Genomic DNA, 20413 nt, shown 5'->3' with positions numbered 1-20413 from the left:
TGGGCCCCTTCTAAATGGAGTTGCCACTAGGAACTTGCCGCTGAAGTCTGGCTTCTATTCCTCATGCTAAACTTCTGTAAAAACATAGTGCACAGTTTGGCCCAGTGTCACAGCATCCAATTTGGTAGCAAGGAGTCATAAGATCCAAACTTTAGTCTTCAAAGTGTTATTCTGGCTGCAGAAAATATTGTCTACCCCTCTGGGAGTTCTGGAGAAGTTGTCTGAACCAGTGGTTCTCAATATTTTGTATGTTATGTCCCACTGATCACTCTGTCAAAGAATGTTGGTCCCACCAAGATAGTAACAAAAAGCTCACTTTTTCCAAAAAGGACATTTATATCCCCTTTATATGCGAATACGCACTTCAGGTTTCTGATTCGGGTATTTCCGAATAGACCCCAGCATTGCTGAGCCGATTAGGAGATGCCAAAGCATAGCTTTCCAAAAGCTTCGGAAGTTTAAAATTAACACTTTTCTTCCACTTGTAAGCAGCAAGAAAAGTGTTGCTTTCAACTGCCTTCCTGCCTTGCTACTTTTTTCACCCAATGGGAGGGGGGAGGAGGGGGTTTGAGCATTTCCCGAATCTTTCCGAAGCATTTTAAACACCCGAATCCTTAAGTGGCTTGCTGCTTTGAGTTTTGAGTTATTCCAAATTGTTAACCCAAATCTTTTATTAACCTGAATCTTTTTCTGGTGCACACCCCCATTTATATGTTTACAGGCAGTCTGTTGTTATGCTTATCATTTCTGATAATTTTTAAGGACACACCATATTTACCCAAAAGGAAGATGACCTCCTTAAAAATGTTATGCACATACAAAAAAATTAATACTGGTCATAACTGATGTGAATCTATGACAGATCCCTCTTTTGTTAGTGGCACACCTGGGAAGAAACTTCATCTTGCATTTAAGTACATACTGAAACCTATTTACTCGAAAGGAAGATGGCTCTAAATGTAAGATGACTCCTCTTTAAACAGCTACACACGCACACACACAGGTTATTGGCCTTAACTATAACTGGTATGCCATATAAGTCACACATTCCTTTTTTGATGGTATATCTGTGAAGAAAAACCTAACCTGTGAAGAAAAAATACTGTTTTAAAAAAACAACTGCTGTGGTACTGTTGGGAGTAAGTTTGATTGCTATGGATTTTAATGGATAATTCCTGGCAGGTAAAGTTGTCCGGAAGCAGCACTTCAAATACACTTACTTGCTGGTGAGCATGTGGAATGGAGAATTCGGAGAAACACGAAGTGTCCAAGGTCACTGCTAACATGCCAAAAGATCACAGATGGATAAACAGTGGTAGGTGGGGTTGGCAGGAATTGGTACATCACGCTTGTAGGAGGATGTGGGGACTGAGGGACAACAAATTCTTAGTTGTTGTTGTGAAGACCGTGTGTCCCACCTAAACTACTTCCGCATCTCATGGGTGATAGGCATACCACCAGATGAAAAACTATGCTCTAAACCAGGGATTTTTTTCCAGCTGGAATGCAGTGGAAGGGAGTTCCAGAACCTCTTGAAAATGGTCACATGGCCAGTGGCCCCGCCCCCTGATCTCCAGACAGAGGGGAGTTTAGATTGTCCTCTGTGCAGCAGCGTGGAGGGCAATTTCAACTCCCTTCTGTCTGGAGATCAAGGGGTGGGGCCACCGGCCATGTGACCATTTTCTCAGAGGGCAACCCACTGAGTTCCACCGCCTCTTTTCCCAGAAAAAAAGCCCTGCTCTAAACTGTAGATCTGATTAGAGCAGACAAATCTACAGCCATATCATAGGTTATGTAAACAACACAGCCCGTCCGAGTTTTACAAGTTACAGGATCATATAGCCCCGCATTGCTTGTTTAGCTAGTAGGCAGCTCAGTGCACAGATATCAGCAAGTGAAACTTTTTATTGCGTGAAGATGAAGGCACAAGAGAACACCTGGCTGGGTTCCCCCCCCCCGCCCCGGTCAGTTGGCAACCCTAATTTCAGCAGCGTTCTCAATAAACTACGTTTATATATAGCCTGTGGTACACACAGAGCCCTTTCTAGATCCAGCTAACCTTTTCTAATTAAGATTTCTTTGTGGCATAAATACCTCCAAAGCTCAATAAACCGATCAAACTGAGAGCAGCAATATATTCTGGGCTGTAATATTTAGGGAAATGTGCTTTCAAGTCATTAGCACCAAAGACTTCTTTATTTTTATTCTTGGAAGAGGAAATGAGAGGCACTGGAGAGAGAGGAAAGCACAAACAACCCATAATGAAAGATGTGCCTGATAATCCATTACGGGTAAAGTGCATTGTTACAAGAATCGGGGAACGGTAACATTTATTGACAGCATGAAAACACTTTGCAATAATCCAATTGTGATGAAGAGCGCTGCAAGGTTATTTGGCTGGGAGTGGGGCTGGCTGGTCCAAGCAACCAACCCACATTTTGTGTGAGTTTGTGTGTGTCTGTTGGAGGATACTTGGGCCTGCCAAGATCTTGTATCTTTTTGGCGGGCCTGCAAGACAGAGATCTCAGGCGTATGGTTGAGGCCAGTACTAGGTCCATCAAATAAGTCTTCCTACCAGTCTCCAGTCAGTGGAGGGGGTTATATAGCCATCTGCCTCCCCCTATAAAGCTACAACAAGATCATACCAACTCGCATCTCCCTTCTCCCCTATGAGCCTGCTTGCAGGGAGGGCAGAATAGAAATCCAATAAAATAAATAAGTATGTATGGTGGGTATGGAAGAATGAAGAGGACTCCATCCTGGGAACTGAAACCTATGTTTATTGGGATTTCTGATTTTATTGTGTTAATGTTTTTATCTTTTGTATCTTTATGTATTATTGTAATCCGCCCTGAGCTCACTCATGGGGAAGGTGGGCTAGAAATCAAACAACAACAACAACAACAACAACAACAACAACAACAACAACAACAACAACAAAGGCTGAATACAAGAAGAATGCAACAGTAGTCCCCATTGTCATTGGGGCACTTGGAACTATCTCGAAAAACTTTGCAATTCATATGGAAAAACTGCATCTTTCTGATAAAACACCTACAGAACTGCAAAAGACAGCGCTATTTGGAACAGCGTACATATTACAACGATATCTGGTTGATACTTCGGTCTCCGGTGGAAACTTGTATCAGCTTAGCAAGGCCAATAAATAATAACATGTGACCTCTGATTATTGTTGATTGTGTTTTGGATAATTTGAATAACAACAACAACAACAACAACAACAACAACAACAACAACAACAACAGATCAGAATGAGAGATGGGCGAGGACGGACAGACACAACTGCTCCAAAATGTTGGGACAACATAGGCAGGAAGGGCCTCCCCCTGGGATTTTCATTCATTTCGACAATCTCCTTTCCTCCATTTTATGTTCACAACAATCTTTTTAGGTAGGTTTGGCTGAGAGCATGTGACTGGCCCCAGGTTACCCAGTAAGCAGAACGGGGATTTGAACTTGGATCTCCCGGATCGTAGTTCAACCCTTTAACCACTACACTGAACCGGTTTTGTTTCAACTCCTTCTCACTGTATAATTCGCTTACAAACCTTGAGACAGAAGCTAGAGAGGGACAGCTGCCCTCCACCTAAGTCATTGATTCCCTTGTCAAATTGTCCTTACCGTGCGGAAGTTTCCCCTAATGCCCAACCCAAATCAACCCCCTTGAGACTTAATTCAAATAGATTGATCTATCGAATACATTTTATCCTACCTTTCCTCTAAGCATAGACGGACCTCTCTCCCCTTTTTATCCTCAACCCACCCTGTGAGGTAGGCCAGGTTAGCATTTGTGACTGACCAAGTCACTCAGTGAGCTTCATGGCAAATGGGGATTTGAACCCGGGTCTTCTAACTTCTAAATCCAGCACTCTAATAACTGACCTGCTCTTGATCTCAATCCTTGACTTCTGCAGCAGCAGAGAAAAAGCCTGTGCCCTTCAGGAATTTGAAGAGTATAGTGGTTAGAGTGCTATTCGTAAAGTAAATAAATAGTAGTAAATTATGACCATGTCCCCCATGAGTCTTGCAACGGTCAGATACACATTTGATGCTGTATCATTTAAAAAGAATGGCTGAATTATTTGCATAGAGTCATGACAGCAAACCATGCATACATGCAGGCAAAAATCTCTTTTGTTTTGCTGTTCGGTTAGCTTTTAACCTGAATTTGACTAATGGGGTCGCACGTTCTACCTCTGAGGATCGCAAATGTTCCAGAATGATTTGAAAAAATTAGCTCGTGTCACCCATGAGACGAATGCAGGGGAGAAAAAAATGAGTTGCGTTCATTTATAGTTTAGACCCGAAGGGCAAAAGCAGTTGGTGTATGGCATTAAAGTCTTGTGAGGCATGGCCAGTTGAGGGAGATAGAAGACATGCACAAAAACCACCATTCTCTAATGGTGAGAATTACCATTTTATCTGTATGTGCCATCACAGTCTGTTACAGAATACCTCTCGCAAGCTTTAGAAGGTTGGTCCCTGCCTACCTGGAGAGCTTCATCAGGAGAGCTTTAAACTGATGCCGCAAGGGGAAGGGGACGATCAACATGGGGATTTCAATGAAGAGTGATAACAGTGGGGGCCCACCTGGGTAGGGCAGATCAAACAAAGGTACAAGGCTACAAGTGCCTATATACCAATGCCCGAAGTACGGGTAATAAGAAGGAAGAGCTTGAGCTTCTTTTGCAAAGAGAGGACTACAATAGAGTAGGAATTACTGAGACTTGGTGGGATGATTCCCATGACTGGAATGTGATAGTGGATGGGTACGAGTTGTTCAAGAAAAACTGGAAGGGTAGCAGAGGAGGTGGAGTGGTATTGTATGTGAGGAGAAGGCTTGATCGTCAGGAAGTTCTGGAGAATGGGGTAGACAGAATCACAGAAAATATTCCTTCTTTGAAGTATTTTAAGCAGAGGCTAGATGGCCATCTGAGATCTGACAGCAATGCTGATTCTGTGAACCTGGGCAGATCATGAAAGGGAGGGCAGGAAGGGTTACACCAGTGCTTAGTTCTCATGGCCCCTTCTTACATGCCCAGGGTAATGCCGATCGCCACTTTGGGGTCAGGTAGTAATTGTCCCCAGGCCAGTTCAGCTAGGGATCCTGATGGCATTTCGCCGTCTTCTGGGCATGGAGCAGCAGGCACGGTTGTGTGTGGGAGAGGAAGTAGTTGTGAATGTCCTGCACTGGGCACAGGGTTGGTCTAGATGACCCAGGAGGTACCTTCCAACCCTATGATTCTATGATGGTATGATTTATGGGGGAAAAACTCTGCCTGAGACCTGGGAGAGCTGCTGCTGAACAGAGGAGACAATATGGACCTTGAGAGAGTGACGGTTTGACGGGCTTCGCGTGCTCATGTGAGAACCTGTAGCTGGGAGCCCAACGGCTGCTCAAAAGAGTCACAGGAAAGGTGGAATCAGCTAGCGCAGCAATGAAGATGCGGAGGGGCAAGGAACAGTTTGTTTAAAATCTCCAAGGCTGGAGTCTTCACAGCCACCCTAAGTAGCTTAGCACACTTTTGAAATGTTCTTAAATTTAGGTACTGCTTCATGTTCATTGACTGTTGTAGCTCAGTCCTGTTTCCTCCGGCAGCAGGTCTATCGGGACTCAGGCAGAGAAATCATTTTCCTAATTCATGCTGGGATCCCTTAAGCACACATCTTCTACATGCAGAGCATATGCTCAACACAAGAGCCAGGGCTCAAGCTACTTCCCCGTAGGTGAAGCTCACTGAATAATTCTGACAGTCTGTCAACAGTCCGAACAACAATTCCCCCCTCTTAATTATGCAGAGGAGTTCGCCGTCTTAGTCTGTAGTAGCAAAATCAAAAGGAGTCCAGTAGCACCTTTAAGACTAACCAACTTTATTATAGCATAAGCTTTTGAGAACCACAGCTCTCTTCGTCAGATGCATCTGACGAAGAGAACTGTGATTCTCGAAAGCTTATGCTACAATAAAGTTGGTTAGTCTTAAAGGTGCCACTGGATTTTTTTTTATTTCCCCTCTTAATTATGAGAGTCTTATTTTTTCTCTAAACTCTATTTTCAAACTGGCTTTCTGGAGGGTGAGTTTTCTATGGTTTGTTACATAAAGTTTTGTTTTACAGAGGCCTATTTTGGGAGATTATTCCCAGATCTTTTGTCCAGTTGATGATTTCTGTAAAAGTTGCTGCCCTCTATACTGATGCTCAGAGTTGCTACAGTCAACACAGAGATTTAATTGGAAAGGTAATTGACTATGGATAAAATTATTCCGGCAGAGTTTCTATCAAGACATCTCACTGTTTTATAAGTGGGTCTAAGGGCTTGCAAAACTATGCGAGATCTTTTTTTTTTTGTATGATAAGATTATCTAAACCTAAGCTGTATTATGCATTGCAAGACAGGAGATGATAAGAATTTACAGACTGCATAGAACAACAAAGCTGCTCTCCAGGGTTGAAGTATAGAAGTCAGAAGCACTTTAACTTTTTGAGCTTTTTGTCATAACCCTACATTTACATATATGATCTGCATAAATACAAACATTTTCCGTAGATTTCCTATTCTTTTCACCATGAACATGTTGGTCTCCACTAGCTAAGCCATCTTTTCTTTGTTCTTGGTTATCTTTCTATGAATATCATATCTCACCTGCTCTTCCATTTCCCACCGCTTTGTTTTGGTACAAATCTAATTTCAAAAAGATAATGTCATCCAATATATGATTTAAACATTTTATGAATGTTCTCCCTCTCCGATAATGCTGAGACTTGCGGGCAGCCAATGAACTGGCTGGGTAGCCAGTTTGGGACAGACAAAACTACTTTGACGAAAGAGTAATTAACTTGTACAATTTACCGCTACCGGTTGACTGTAAAAAAGAAGATTGGGTAAATTCAACACAGACAGATCCATCAGTGGCTATTAGCCACAATTACTAAATAGAACCTCCATGCTTAGAGGCAGTAATCCTTTGAATGCCAGTGCCGGGAGGCAACAACAACCAGAGACTGTAGGCCTCCATGTCTAGACTGTAGGCTTCCTGGAATTATCTGCTCTCCAGCACAATTGCTCTTGTTGTTTTATTTATCGTCCTGCCTAGGCGGAGATTCTAAATATTCTCCTTGGCAATCCCCACTGAAACAGCCTCCCTCCTTCCCTCTGTATAACCCTGCCCCCTTGACCACATCCAAACTCCAACCATATCCACACCTCCAGGAGGTCCACTGGTTTTACAGTCCGATCAAGCAAGGCTGCTGTCAGTCAACTACCCCACATGACTGCATTACAGCAAAGGAGAAGGGGGACTTCTTGCATTTAAATATCTAGTAACAAATTTGGGCACTAGACTTGCAGCTGCCTTTGTGACTTTGGCTACTTGTGAGAAATCTCCTCTTACACTGTGACCTTGGGAAACTCTGAAATCGAAGGTTTCCAATGCCCCTTGGACCATCTTATTCAGACACTATTATGTCTGCAAGTAGCTGGAAGCCAGAGTCTGACAGTAAACAAGGAACTCGCCAGCCTGCAGCTTCACATCAGCTCCTATCTAATTATCTCACCCTGGACTGAAACGAACCCGTTGCTGCCATTTCAGAGCAACCCAGACTCTTGAGGCAGGCACTCATCTGGCTTTTAAAAAGGAAGCACATACAGAGCTTTGGAACACCGTATGTCCGTTGACCACAGCTTGGAGGCAATGTCTGTATTTCCACTCAAACATGCAGGGAGAATAAAGCCACAGGGTCTTTCACATGATTGGCTACTGGAGATTCTGAGGATTGAATCTGGGACCTCCTGCGTGTAAAGCAGATGCTGTAATCCTAAGCCATGGTGGTCCTTCCTCAAGGCAGCTTCAGAAACGCAGCAGCATGGCCAGGGGTCATTTCATAGAAAAAGAGCTGGAGGAACTCATTAGCAGAACTCATTAGCATATGCCACGCCCCTTGACAGCACCAGAATTGTGTCGTTAGCATAACTGATTTGCATGTGCCACACCCCCTGACATCACCTATCCTGGCTGTTTTGAACCCAATCCTGGCCATTCAGGGCCGCAATTGGGCCCAAAATGGCAAAAGGGGCTGAAAATGGCCAAAAAGGGGCCCAAAATGGTCAGGATCGGCCACAGCTGAGTGGGAGAGTGATCCACCACCTGTCAGAGGCCCAATCTGGGCCGTTTCAGCCCCAATCCAGGCTGAAACGGGCCCAAAATGGCCGAGAGTCAGGTGGGTGGGGCCACCTGACATGTGACCTCTTTGGGGAACTGCCAGAACTGCGTTCCTGCATGTTCCTCCTCAAAATGAGCCCTGAGCATGGCTGGAGCACATATTGCACAACCAGAGTTCGACTTCTGCTTTGTAGGTCTTACAGTGAATTCTACAGCAGGATCTGTCAGATAGCAATACAAGTTCTCTGCCAGTGCTGTTCTAGATTTCTTCCAGTTCTCTTCCCCCAGCTTTGTGGGGAACCAGGGGGCTAAGTTTCATCCCTAAGGCGGGAGAGGCGGACAAGGGGAAGCTTTGTCAATAGCTTTGAAGAGTTCCATGTTCCATGCTTGCACCGCAGCCTCAACAGAGCATGTGTTTGGAATCCTAAAATCCTCCAGGGCATTCTGGAATCAAGTAGGATTCGTTAGCCTTTGTGGGTGGACAATTTTACCCAGGGCATCTTTCCAGCAGGGTGCTGGGGCCACTTTCACCTTTGTCTTGAGTAGGAAGTGGTCGGACCGTGGTTCAGGCTGAATCTCCAGGTCTGAGACCAAAGTCAGGCTAAGACGATGCACTACCTTGCAGTACCATCACAGATCGCAGATGGGTAAACTTCTCCCAATGCGGACTCAGGGCAGCAGTCGCTGGAGATGCTCTGTTGCCTGCTAAGACTATCAAAGGTGAGGAGGGAGAAACCCCAGTTCTGTGCATCATGCATCCTCCATCACCTGCTCAAGAATTCCTACTGGCTGACAGCCACAAATTCCAATGACACCTACTTAGAAGCTTTCTCACCTGCTGGCATCTCACATTTGCCCCCCTGGCAGTCCTAGAGGTGGCAGTGAGCACACAAACACATGGACCTGCCTTCTAGTCGAATGATCTAGAGTGTGTGGTCCACCCTGATCATGGTCCACACTCTACATGGTCTCAGGCATGGTTTCTTTTTTCAGCATAGTGGTTAAAATATCATACTAGGATCTGGGAGACCCAGGTTCGAATCCCCCTGTGCCATGGAAGGGTGCTGGGTGCCCTTTGGCCACTTATACCCTCTCTGCCTAACATACCACACAGGGTTGTTGTAAGGAAAAAAGCAAAGCCGCTTTGAGTCCTCATTAGGGAGAAAGGCCAGGTATAAATGAAGTTAATAAAATTAAAATTAAATCACCTGCTACTGCAGCCTTTTAACTGGAGATGCTGAGGACTGAACATGGGCCCTTCCGAATGAAAAGCAGATGCTCTGCTGTTGAGCCAAGTTCCCTTCTTAAGGTAGCTTAGGAGAAGTATCAACTAAGAGTTCCCCTTCTGTAACTGGGACCCCAGTTTCTCCAGTTTCTCCCTGCCTTCAGTAGGCTTCTGACCAGGACTCAGAGTTTTAACAGCTACCTGGCCTGAGGCCTTTTTTGCACGGGCCATTTTTGCCACTTTTGACCCCATAACTCTTTGGGTTTTCTTCCGAATTCTAGGCGCTTAACTCCCCCTTCAGATTTCAATGCAGCGTTTCAAGGGTTCTCTTCCGAGTTTTCCGCCTGCGCTTTTTCTTACATTCAGTTTCTCTGCCTGCTGTCCAGGGTCCTGACGTCTTCTTCGCTCTCATAGATTTCTGCTTTCCGCTCCCCTGCTGCCTGCCCGCCAGTCCCTGAATCTACCTACGGGTGCGGTTGAACCACCAATACTGAACAGATGCTTCTCCACAGGCCTTGGCATCCAACTAGATAGAGAGGCCTGTGTCCAAAATGTTTCTAGAGAAGGCGAGCAGGAGATAAGAATATGCTGCAGGGAGAACGTCCTCATAAATCAGCTCAAAATCCCATCAGCCGAACTGCAAGCAGCTCAATAAATCATATGATTTAACATGTTAATTCCTTTTCTTGCAAGACAATTAGTAAAACAAGATGAGCCGAATGTCCAAACACCTGCCACTCATCCCAGGGCCTTTGCAGCTACTGGACCAAATGCAAGAATGCAAAAACAAACTTATTCATGAACAATTGGCATAAAATCGTGCCTGAACATTCTCCCCCCAATCCAGATCTTACATTCCCATTTGGGTCTGCTCTCTTCTCCTCCTTCTCCTTTTCCTGGCTTTCTCTAACAATAGTTTATGCGATGGGCAATCCACAGTTAGCACAAATTGGTACTGCTGCCAAACAAAGGACGGATCTCCAGAAATCCAAGCAGGCCATCAAAATTGCATATGGGAGCTTAACTACAGTAGAGGTGGCACAATGCAATCTCTGGGGCGCGGGTCTAAACGAGGGGCCTGGATTGTGCCTCCTGTGTCTATTGTGACTAAAAAGCTTGTAATGTCTCGCACCCCGCTGAACATGAAGCTTTGCAATGTCCTTTCCTCGCAGTTGGCGCTGATGGAAACATCATAAAAGCTGTTTGGAAACAGCACTTCACTAACAAATGGAACATGAAAGAGAGAGAGAGGTGCTATTTTGCCAAAACCTTTTCAGCTATTTTCTGACAACTGACAATTTCACCCTTTTTCTTCCCTCTTGCTGGAGACGCCTGGGTCCTAAGCTGCTAAAATGGGGCCATCTGAAATCACAGTTGTTCATCTAGGCAGTTTAAACCTTGCAGAAACTTGATGGCTACAGCTTTTGTCCATTCTGTTCCCTTGCTCTAGAAGTCCACTTTTATCCTTGTTGACACTTCCCCTCTGAAGGAACTGATGTCCTGGTCAGAAAGTAATCCCATGGGGGTACCAGGCAATATATTCACTGAAACGTTATTAACTGACAACGCCTCCAAAGAAAACCAAAGAGACACTCACCAGAAATAGATCACACAAGTTAAGTGTGTTGCAATTTTTTTTCCTTGGGCATTTTTTAAGGCAGAAGAATGTGTGTGTGTGTGTGTGTGTGTGTGTGTGTGTGAGAGAGAGAGAGAGAGAGAGAGAGAGAGAGAGAGAGAGAGAGAGAGAGAGAGAGAATCTGCTTTTTCTTGTTAAAGTTATTCAAGGAAAACCAGATAGCAAATTCCAAAGTGTTAAATTCCTGTGTCAGAGAATGTATCCCTACCTTGCAAACCAATCACATCAAATCTCTGTGCCTTTCACAGTGCCATCCTAACCACTTTATTCAGAATTCTACTCCAGTGTACTCATTTTTTTCTGCTATGCTATGCTATATTGGAGCCCTGTGGCGCAGAGTGGTAAGCTCCAGTATTGCAGCCCAAGCTCTGCCCACGACCTGAGTTCGATCCTGGTGGAAGCTGGGTTCAGGTAGCCAACTCAAGGTTGACTCAGCCTTCCATCCTTCCGAGGTCGGTAAAATGAGTACCCAGTTTCCTGGGGGTAAAGTGTAGATGACCGGGAAAGGCAATGGCAAACCACCCCATAAAAAAGTCTGTCAAGAAAACGTTGTGATGCGATGTCCCCACCACGGGTCAGTAATGACTCGGTGGTGCTTGCACCTCTACCTACCTATGCTATATTGTATTGTATTGTATTATATTATATTATTTAGAGTGTTGCCCTTCCTCCAAGAGGTGTGGCTGGGAAACATGCACCTGCCCAACTGTGTTATTTTCCTAATAACCCTAAAATGTAGGTTAGGTTGAAAGATAATAATAACGGCGTTAACAACCATGCTTATATACTGGTCTTCTACATAGATTAGTGCCCACTCAGAGCTGTGCACAGTCAGTGTTATTATTATCCCCACAATACAGCTGGGGAGCTGAGGGTGAGAGGAGTGGCTTGCCCAAGGCCATTTGCAGAGCTCAGGGCAGTAGTGGGATTCGAACCAACTTTCTTTGCCGTATGACATGGAGAATGTCCCAGGTCCAAACTCTGGCCTAGCCGAAGGATCTTCATAGCAAGGCGGGTGAGATCTCTCCTTGAGAAATGTGTGGGAGCAAGAATATTGTACATTTGCTTTTCTTAGGAAACCAAGCTAGGCTGACAAAGCTGACGCTGGTTCCCAGTTCCCAGTTCCTTATTCGCAATTCCTAGTTCCACAGTCTAGTGAGTGTAGGGCTGTGTGATCTGGGGCCATCCAAGATTGTTTGGGGGCACAGAGGGCTTGTATCCCTTACCCTACTTTGAAGCTGTTAACTCAAGAACTGGGCTTCGTAGGAGGACCCAGTATATGTCCACTTAGAGCGCTGAGTCCGCTGAATATGGAGGTGTATGATATGTGCCCCTACAGTCTTTATTTTGGGGCTCAGAGCTGTTCAATTTCCCCCAATATTTGTGTTTTGCTCTGCGAATAAGGAACTGGCAACTGGGAACCAACTCCAGCTTCGGGCAAGGCTGTGGCTTCTTGTCAGTTGAGCTTATGGTGCCACGCTGCATTCCACGTATTCCAAAAGCAGGCTCACGCTGCAATTTCCAAGGGAGATTGTAGATACACGCAGATTGCACAGGATGCCAAACTCTATTTTGAACATACAGGACAAATAAGCACTCCTTGGGGGGCCTCTTAATTGCTGGTTGGATGTTTATTTCTGCTCTAATATCCCTAAGTTTTGATTTTCATGTTTGTTTGTTTTTTTAAAAAACCCTGCATTTTCAAGAAGGGAGAATTTTTGTGTTGACCTAAACAAACTCACCAGTAATTAAGCTGTCCAAGAGGATGAAAAGCATAAGATAATTGAAATGATTTCTCTATTTTTGTCCTAGATAAAAGTACTACTTGCAAGAAACTCAAAAAAATGCTGGCTGGTTCTTTCTTCAGCCTGTGGGGAAGGCAAGTTTAAGGAAGCCCCCAAGCCTCCATCCTTGGGGATGCTATGGGGTTTCTTATCCCTGCTTTGCTTTGATTTTCCCTTCAGCAAATCAAACCCATGAGCCGTTAGTTTCATGCCCTTGTCTGCTTTCTGGTTTCCCCATAAAATACACATCCATTCCCAATATTCTTTTTGCATAAACGGTCTTTTGGTTGCCAACTTGTAGGAGTTTCTCTGCTTAATGTGATCTGCCTACCTACTAGAGCCCATTGTTTTATATAGCCGTTCCCTCCTTGTGGAATAGGCTCCTGAGAAAGGGAATAGCATCTTTAGAAGTTTTTAGGAGGTGTCGCAGGGGTCATTTTGTAGAAAAAGAGTGGGAGGAACTCATTAGCATAACTCATTAGCATATGCCACACTCCTTGATATCACCAGAAGTCTGTCATTGGCATAACTGATTTGAATATGCCACACCCCCTGACATCACCTATCCTGGCTGTTTTGGACCCAATCCTGGCCATTCAGGGGTGAAATTGGGCCCAAAATGGCAAAAAGGGGCTGAAAATGGCAAAAAGGGGGCCCAAAATGGTCAGGACCAGGCCGCTGCTGAGTGGGAGAGTGATCCACCACCCGTCAGAGGCCTGATCCGGGCCATTTTGGCCCCAATCCAGGCCAAAACTGGCCCAAAATGGCTGAGTCAGGTGGGCGGGGCCACCTGTCCTGTGACCTCTTTGGGGAACTGCGTTCCTACGCATTCCCCCTCAAAATGAGCCCTTGTTGCAAGGATACTTTCTGTGGGTTTTTTTGATGAGGTTTAAACTGCAAACATTTCCTTGATGTGTTAACAGGGCTTTGTTGTACATATTTTTTTATGTTTTTAGTTTTGGAATTGCAACCTGATAAAGATGCCTTATATCGAGTCAGACTGTTGGGTCCAGCTAGTTCAGAATCATCTGCTCTGATTGGTAGAAGTGCAAGGTCTTTTTCGACACATCCCCTTCAGCCGGAGATAACATGGATTAAACTACGGGGAAATTCAACGTAGAAAATGGGCACTCTCTAAATATAGGTAGCCCACAGATCCTTCCTTAACATGCATGCTCTTGAAATGGCTAGTTTATTGTTAATGCATATTCTCTGTTTAACATATTTCTTGTTCTGTAAACTACTTGTCTCATATGACACTAGAGATTACAAATTTCACATTCTGTCCTAAACAAGAGTTGCTAATCAAACAGACAGTATGGTTAGATAAATCCAGGAACTCTCAATTCTGATCTGAGTACAAGAGATAAAGTAACCATGTGATTGATCACTACTCTAGCAACACTTTTTTGTCTGTGAAGCAGAATATATTGGTTGCTGGAAATGCCGACAGGTACCACAGCACCCTCTTCCCTGTGCGAGGTTCACAGCTCTGTCATCTTGTCTCTCTGCATCTTTGTTTCTTTGTATCTTTGCTTATTCTGAGCTTGCTCTTGTTCTCCAAAAAAAGGTCTTTCACATACCACTGTCTTCAGGTACATGCCAGAGCACATGTTATCTTATAATGCCTATAATAACCTCAGAATGCAGCAAGGGAGAAATATCTGTTCCCCAAAGGAGTGTCGTGCACGAAAACCAGCTCTGATCATTTCAAAAGTTGCCCCGCAGTAGCTCTCTCGGTTGATACAGTGGTATATTCAAATCCACAGGGATTTCTTACAGTCCCCCAGAAAACTTGAGCCCCTCTGACATCCTTCCCTGCTCCTGCTGAGCCTGAAATTCTGACCAATGTTTTCACCAGATGCTGCTACAAGTCATGGAACTAAGGCTATTTTGGGAGGCCTGCTAAGTGCTAGCACTGCCTATAGCCCTATTTGGAGGATTCGTTGTTCTGGCAAACAGAATCAATAGGAAGCTTCTGGCAAATGATTTCCGCAAAGAAAGAGAGAGAGAGAGAGAGAGAGAGAGAGAGAGAGAGAGAGAGAGAGAGAGAGAGAGAGAGAGAGAGAAAATCTAGAAAACAGACATCAAGTACTAAGGAGGAAAATCTGTTGCGTAAGGCAAACCTAGCAAGAGTCAGATTTCAAAGTCCGAGGAAGGCACTGTCGTCTCCGGAACTGGGTTCACAATTATGGGACGAAGAGGCTGAGTCACAAATAAGGAAGTCCCTAATTTGCATTCTGCCGCATGATGTTGCTTTATACTGAATCAGATCCTGGGTCCATCAAAGTCAGTCTTGTCTACTCAGACTGACAGCATCTCTCCAGGGTGTCAGGCAGAGATCTTTCACATCCCCTAGTCCTTTCAATTGGAGATGCCAGGGAATGAACCGAGGACCTTTTGCACGTCAAGCGGATGCTCTACCACGGAGCCACAGTCCTTGCCCCACGAGGTGGTTTCAGGCTGCATGGAAATTATAATAGTATCCTACCCTACAGGATAGTTTTAGGTGGGAAGCTGTGTTGGTGTCTGAAGAAGGGAGCCCTGACTCTTGAAAACTGACACCCTGAAAATCTTGTTGCTCTCTAAGATGCCACTGAACTCAAATTTGGCTGTTCTATCTTAGAGGGTGGTTGCAGTGATTAAAACAAGGTAATGCATATGTGAAATGCTTTGAACCTCTAAAAGCATTATATGCATGCAATATAGTATTATTCTGTTGATACAAACGTCAGGCATGGGTTCAGAGCTGCAAATTGCACTTGGGCTCATTAGGAATCTTTGCTAATCTACATTTCTCACTTGTCTTTGGCAGGAAAACTTTGCAGGGCTGCTTCCACGATGGGACTTTTTCCAGCATAGAAAGCAGGAAGACTGCAGATAAAAGGGTAATGCCCACAACCCTGCTAATATCTGTCACGTCACATATCTGTCACAGATATGTGAGAAGCAAACACAAGGCAAAAGAGGCAATTGGACTGCTGTTGGGAGTAGAAGGAGAAACTCTGATGGAGGACAGAGAAAAAGCAGACAGGCTTAATGACTTTTTTTTGCCTCTGTTTTCTCCCTGAAGAACTCGAGCCCATCTAGAGATGGTAGAAGACAGGACAGGACACCTGGGTGGCTAGTTGACATTGACAGAGAGGTTGTGGAGAGGCTCCTGGCAGCACTGGACGAATACAAATCCCCTGGACCGGATGGTTTGCACCCAAGAGTGCTCAAAAAACTTTCTAGAGAACTGGCAGAGCTGCTGTCCATCATGTTCAAGGCCTCCTGGAGGACTGGGGATGTGCCACAAGATTGGAGAGGAGCGAATGTTATCCCAATTTTTAAGAAAGGGAAGAAGGATAACCCGGGAAACTACAGGCTGGTCTGTTGCTAGGAAGATATTAGAGCAGATTTTAAAGGGATTGATCTGTAAGCATCTGAAGGACTGCTTAGTGATCCGGGGAAGTCAACATGGTTTTGTCCCCAACAGATCTTGTCGGCCCAACCTGGTTTCCTTCTTTGATCGAGTGATGAGCTTAGAGGATCGTGGGAACTCTGTCAACATGATTTACCTGGATTTCAGCAAAGCTTTTGATAAGGTTCCCTATGACATTCTAATGGGTAAACTGGAAGACTGCGGACTGGACTATAGGACAGTTCAGTGGATAGGGAAATGGTTAGAGGACTGCACCCAAAGAGTGGTGGTCAATGGCGTTTTATCAGATTGGAGGGAGGTGTCCAGTGGGGTGCGAAAGGGCTCGATTTGGGACTTTCAATATTTTTATCAATGATTTGGATGAAGGGGTAAATGGGATACTCATTAAATTTGCTGATAATACCAAATTGGGAGGAGTGGCAAACACCCAAGAAGACAGTTAAAATTCAACAAGACCTGAATACTCTGGAGAAGTGGGTGGTTGTGAACAGGATGCAATTCAACCTAGATAAGTGCACAGTATTACATCTGGGCCCCAGAAATGTGAAGCACAAATACTGGATGGGGGATACCTTTCTGGGTAGAAGTGTATGTGAAAGAGATCTTGGGGTAAGAGTGGATTGTAAACTAAATATGAGCAGTCAGTGTGATGCAGTTGCATCACACTAACAGATATGTGATAGGAAAGAAAATAAGTCTTGATTCTGATAGGACCAGAGACCTAGAAGTCCAGTCGTCAAGAAGCCAGCAGAAGCCCAGATATCAGGGCACTAGCAGCCCCCCAGAAAGCATGCAGCTTATCTGTACTGAAACCCTATAATACTCATTTGGAAAAACGAGAGGAGCTGATGTTTATTCAATGGAAGGTGCCAGGTTCAGTCTTTGGTATTTCCATTGCCCCATACAGTCAGACCAGAACCAACAGGTTGAAATTAAATCAAAAGAGTTTTTGGTTACTCCTTAGGAAGAATGTCCTGACATTTAGAGCAGTCCCTCAGTGGAATAGACTTTCTTGGGAGGTGGTGGGCTCTCCTTCTTTGGAGGTTTTTAAGCAGAGGCTAGATGGCCATCTGACAGCAATGCTGATTCTGTGAATCTAGGCAGATCATGAGAGGGACGGCAGGAAGGGTCACATCAGTGCTTAGTTCTCGTGGCCCCTTCTTACACGCCCAGGGTAATGCTGATTGCCACTCTGAGGTCAGGAAGCAATTTTCCCCAGGTCAGTTTGGCCAGGGATCCTGGTGGTGTTTTGCCATCTTCTGGGCATGCAGTAAAGGTCACTGGGTGTGTGGGGGGAGGTAGTTGTGAATTTCCTGCACTGTGTAAGGGGGCTGAACAAGATGGCCCTGGAGATCCCTTCCAACCCTATGATTCTATGATTTCCAGCGTAAAGCATGGTTGCATCTATATACACTGGATACCACACAATCAGTATGCCGTAGCAATACTGATTCTTCCTCTGTGGGCAAGGGAATCCAGCTGCTAATATTTGCCATACCATGCTGACAGTACAATATCTAGTGATTCATGGCTTCAGCCCCTCTCGTGTAAAAGACCTTCCTGAGCCTGTGAAGCTGGAGAGCTGCTACCAGTCAGAACAGATGGCACTGAGCAAACTGGATCAGTGGGCCGGCTCACTGCACACCATAAGACAGCTTTCTAGGTCCCTGGCCGCCCATCAAAGTTTTTCTTTCTGGGCTTTTGATGGACATTGCTCAATCATCAATGTGCCTCTCTGCCAACATGCCCCGAAATGGCTCATATTTCTTCTTCTGACCCTTCCCTTCCATCCGAAATGACATCATTAAGCCTCACACTGAGGGTCAGCTTTCCTCCCGACAGGACGCCCTCATTTCCCTCTCCCTCCCATGCTGACATATTCTTAAGAGCCCCAGCTTAATTGGATCGATGTAAGGTCATCGTCTGAATTAGCTCCACCGTGAGCAATCATCGCTGCCAGGGGGTTGACAAATTGCCTTCCTCCGATTCACGACCATCAAGATGTACCAAATGGAGGCGCAGCGTGAGCGGCGTGGCTTGGAGAATAAAGGCACTTAAAGAGGAGGGATTGCTATTTTAAAAAAGGAAGGGGCTGCTCTCTTTGTGCTTGCAATGCAGCAGAGAAGTTTCCAGGGCCAAGGGGTTGTGCTCCCCTAAGCACGATCCGCATGATGCACACCATGCCAGTCCTCGTGCTAGAGAGGCGTCACTGCCTGATGACTTACTGAGCATCCTTCTGGCAGTGCATATAGGCAGTGCTCACTCTCTATGGCCGTTTCCACCCCAGATACATTGGGCCAATGTGCTTCCTCACCAAAAAAGGTACTGGGGGCGGGGGGGAGTGTTAGCCCTCCCATTGCACCCATGCTAGATTTTCCACTGGTAGGCTTGTACTTCTTCTTTTTTTTCAAATTTTAGTGTTGATTCTAAGTTTTACAACATATCATAATGATGTTTCATATGAGTTACAATATAACTGAGAACGAATTACAGGAAACAGGTTATATATATTACCAGCAATGATTAAGTTTAAGCTAACACAACAAGCTGCACATGAGAGATGTGAGCAGTAACATTCTATTCATGATGTCAGTGTGTACTCCACAGCTGAACATTGCCCATGACAGAGAATAAACTTAGATATCTTCGACTGTTAAGATAGCTAAATTTTATAGATATAACAGTCTGGGAGTACGATATCCTCTTTGGTAATGTGCTCAAAAAATGGGAGCCATTTCTCAATATAACAACAACAACAACAACAACATTCGATTTATATAACGCCTTTCAGGACAACTTAATGCCCACTCAGAGCGGTTTACAAAGTTATTATCCCCCTGACGAAACACCCTGCAAGGTGGGTGGGGCTGAGAGAGCTTCAGAGAACTGTGACTACCCCAAGGTCACCCAGCTGGCTTCAAGTGGAGGAGTGAGGAATCAAATCTGGTTCTCCAGATTACAATCCTGCCGCTCTTAAGTGACTGACCCAAGGTCACCAAACTGGCTTCAAGCGGAGGAGTGGGGAATCAAACCTGGTTCTCCAGATTACAATCCTGACGCTCTTAAGTGACTGACCCAAGGTCACCCAGATGGCTTCAAGTGGGGGAGTGGGGAATCAAACCCGGATCTCCAGATTAGAGTCCCGCGCTCTTAACCACTACCATATGAAAATATGGGGTCATTTGATAGTGGAAAAGATTTCAGATGGCCTTCTCCAACCTGAAATTTATCCTAAAACGAATGGGTTTGTACTGCTTAAAAATAAAAATTCAGCCTCTCCGTCTGTCTCTACAGTTAAGCCCTCTGACCCATACTGAACGCAAAAGTAGCAAATATGGCTAATATGAACAACGACACAGCCAAGCAGAGGGAGGAAACAGGCGAACATTTCCGTGCGTTGAAAAACTTAGGACAGTTTCATTGAGGGCAATTTCCCTCAATTTACAAACGATGCCCGCCAATCTCGATTTAATTCTGAGTACCGTTTCTCAGCCACGAACGCCTCCATTTTGTGCTCCTACCTGACATAAAGGGAACGCTTCTGATTGGTTCGCAGGGAGCCTGACCCAGAACTCATGCTGTGGTTCATCATCTGTTCACGCAGGTCATGGATTTTGGCCTCGAATCGAGCGTACTCTAGTTTTAAAAAAAGGAATAGAACAGAAGAAGAGGTTTTCAATCACCAGGTAGTCATAACAACAACAAAAAACACACGCATTAAGATCGATTGAACACAGAAGATGATGAACGAAGTACAGCTAGGGCTGTGTGTCCAGAATCTGGGTCATGTATTCAGTCCGTCGATTGAAAAGCAATGCAAACAAAGTTATGGGTGAGTTGTCCACAGAACAAACACACTAAAAGACTGAGCTCCAGGACTGAGTTAATTTAACTTACTTTGATAATTAAATAATAATAATTAAATAATAAATAGTAATTTAATTCTGGAATTTCCTTCTGGGCTATGCTTCAAATCCCCCTCAAACTCTTTATTCCCATTCCAAAAGAATTTTTAAATTAAATTCACATGCAATCATTGTCCCGTAGGGTTGCCAGGTAGTGTCTTTGGGAAGAATGTTCAACATTACCATAGAGAATTTTCTGGAGCTACCGTTTGTTAATTCCAGGTAGCTCTAGGATAAGAATTTTGTGTTAAGGAATTCCGTA

The 20413-nt window shown here is 44.7% G+C and overlaps 1 protein-coding gene across 2 annotated transcripts in view; it reads right to left on the bottom strand.

Annotated features, from left to right (window-relative positions):
• Positions 1 to 20413, bottom strand: part of DLG2 (discs large MAGUK scaffold protein 2) — a 526395-nt gene that overhangs the window by 95569 nt on the left and 410413 nt on the right. For both annotated transcript variants that reach the window (XM_054975099.1, XM_054975100.1), the window contains one exon: positions 19768 to 19882. In XM_054975099.1, coding sequence (XP_054831074.1) covers positions 19768 to 19882 — 115 coding nt within the window. The remainder of the gene's footprint in view (positions 1 to 19767; positions 19883 to 20413) is intronic.

This window comes from Eublepharis macularius, chromosome 3 (genome assembly GCF_028583425.1).
Source record: "Eublepharis macularius isolate TG4126 chromosome 3, MPM_Emac_v1.0, whole genome shotgun sequence".
NCBI lineage: Eukaryota > Metazoa > Chordata > Lepidosauria > Squamata > Eublepharidae > Eublepharis > Eublepharis macularius.
This window is presented reverse-complemented; position numbering and strand designations above follow the sequence as displayed.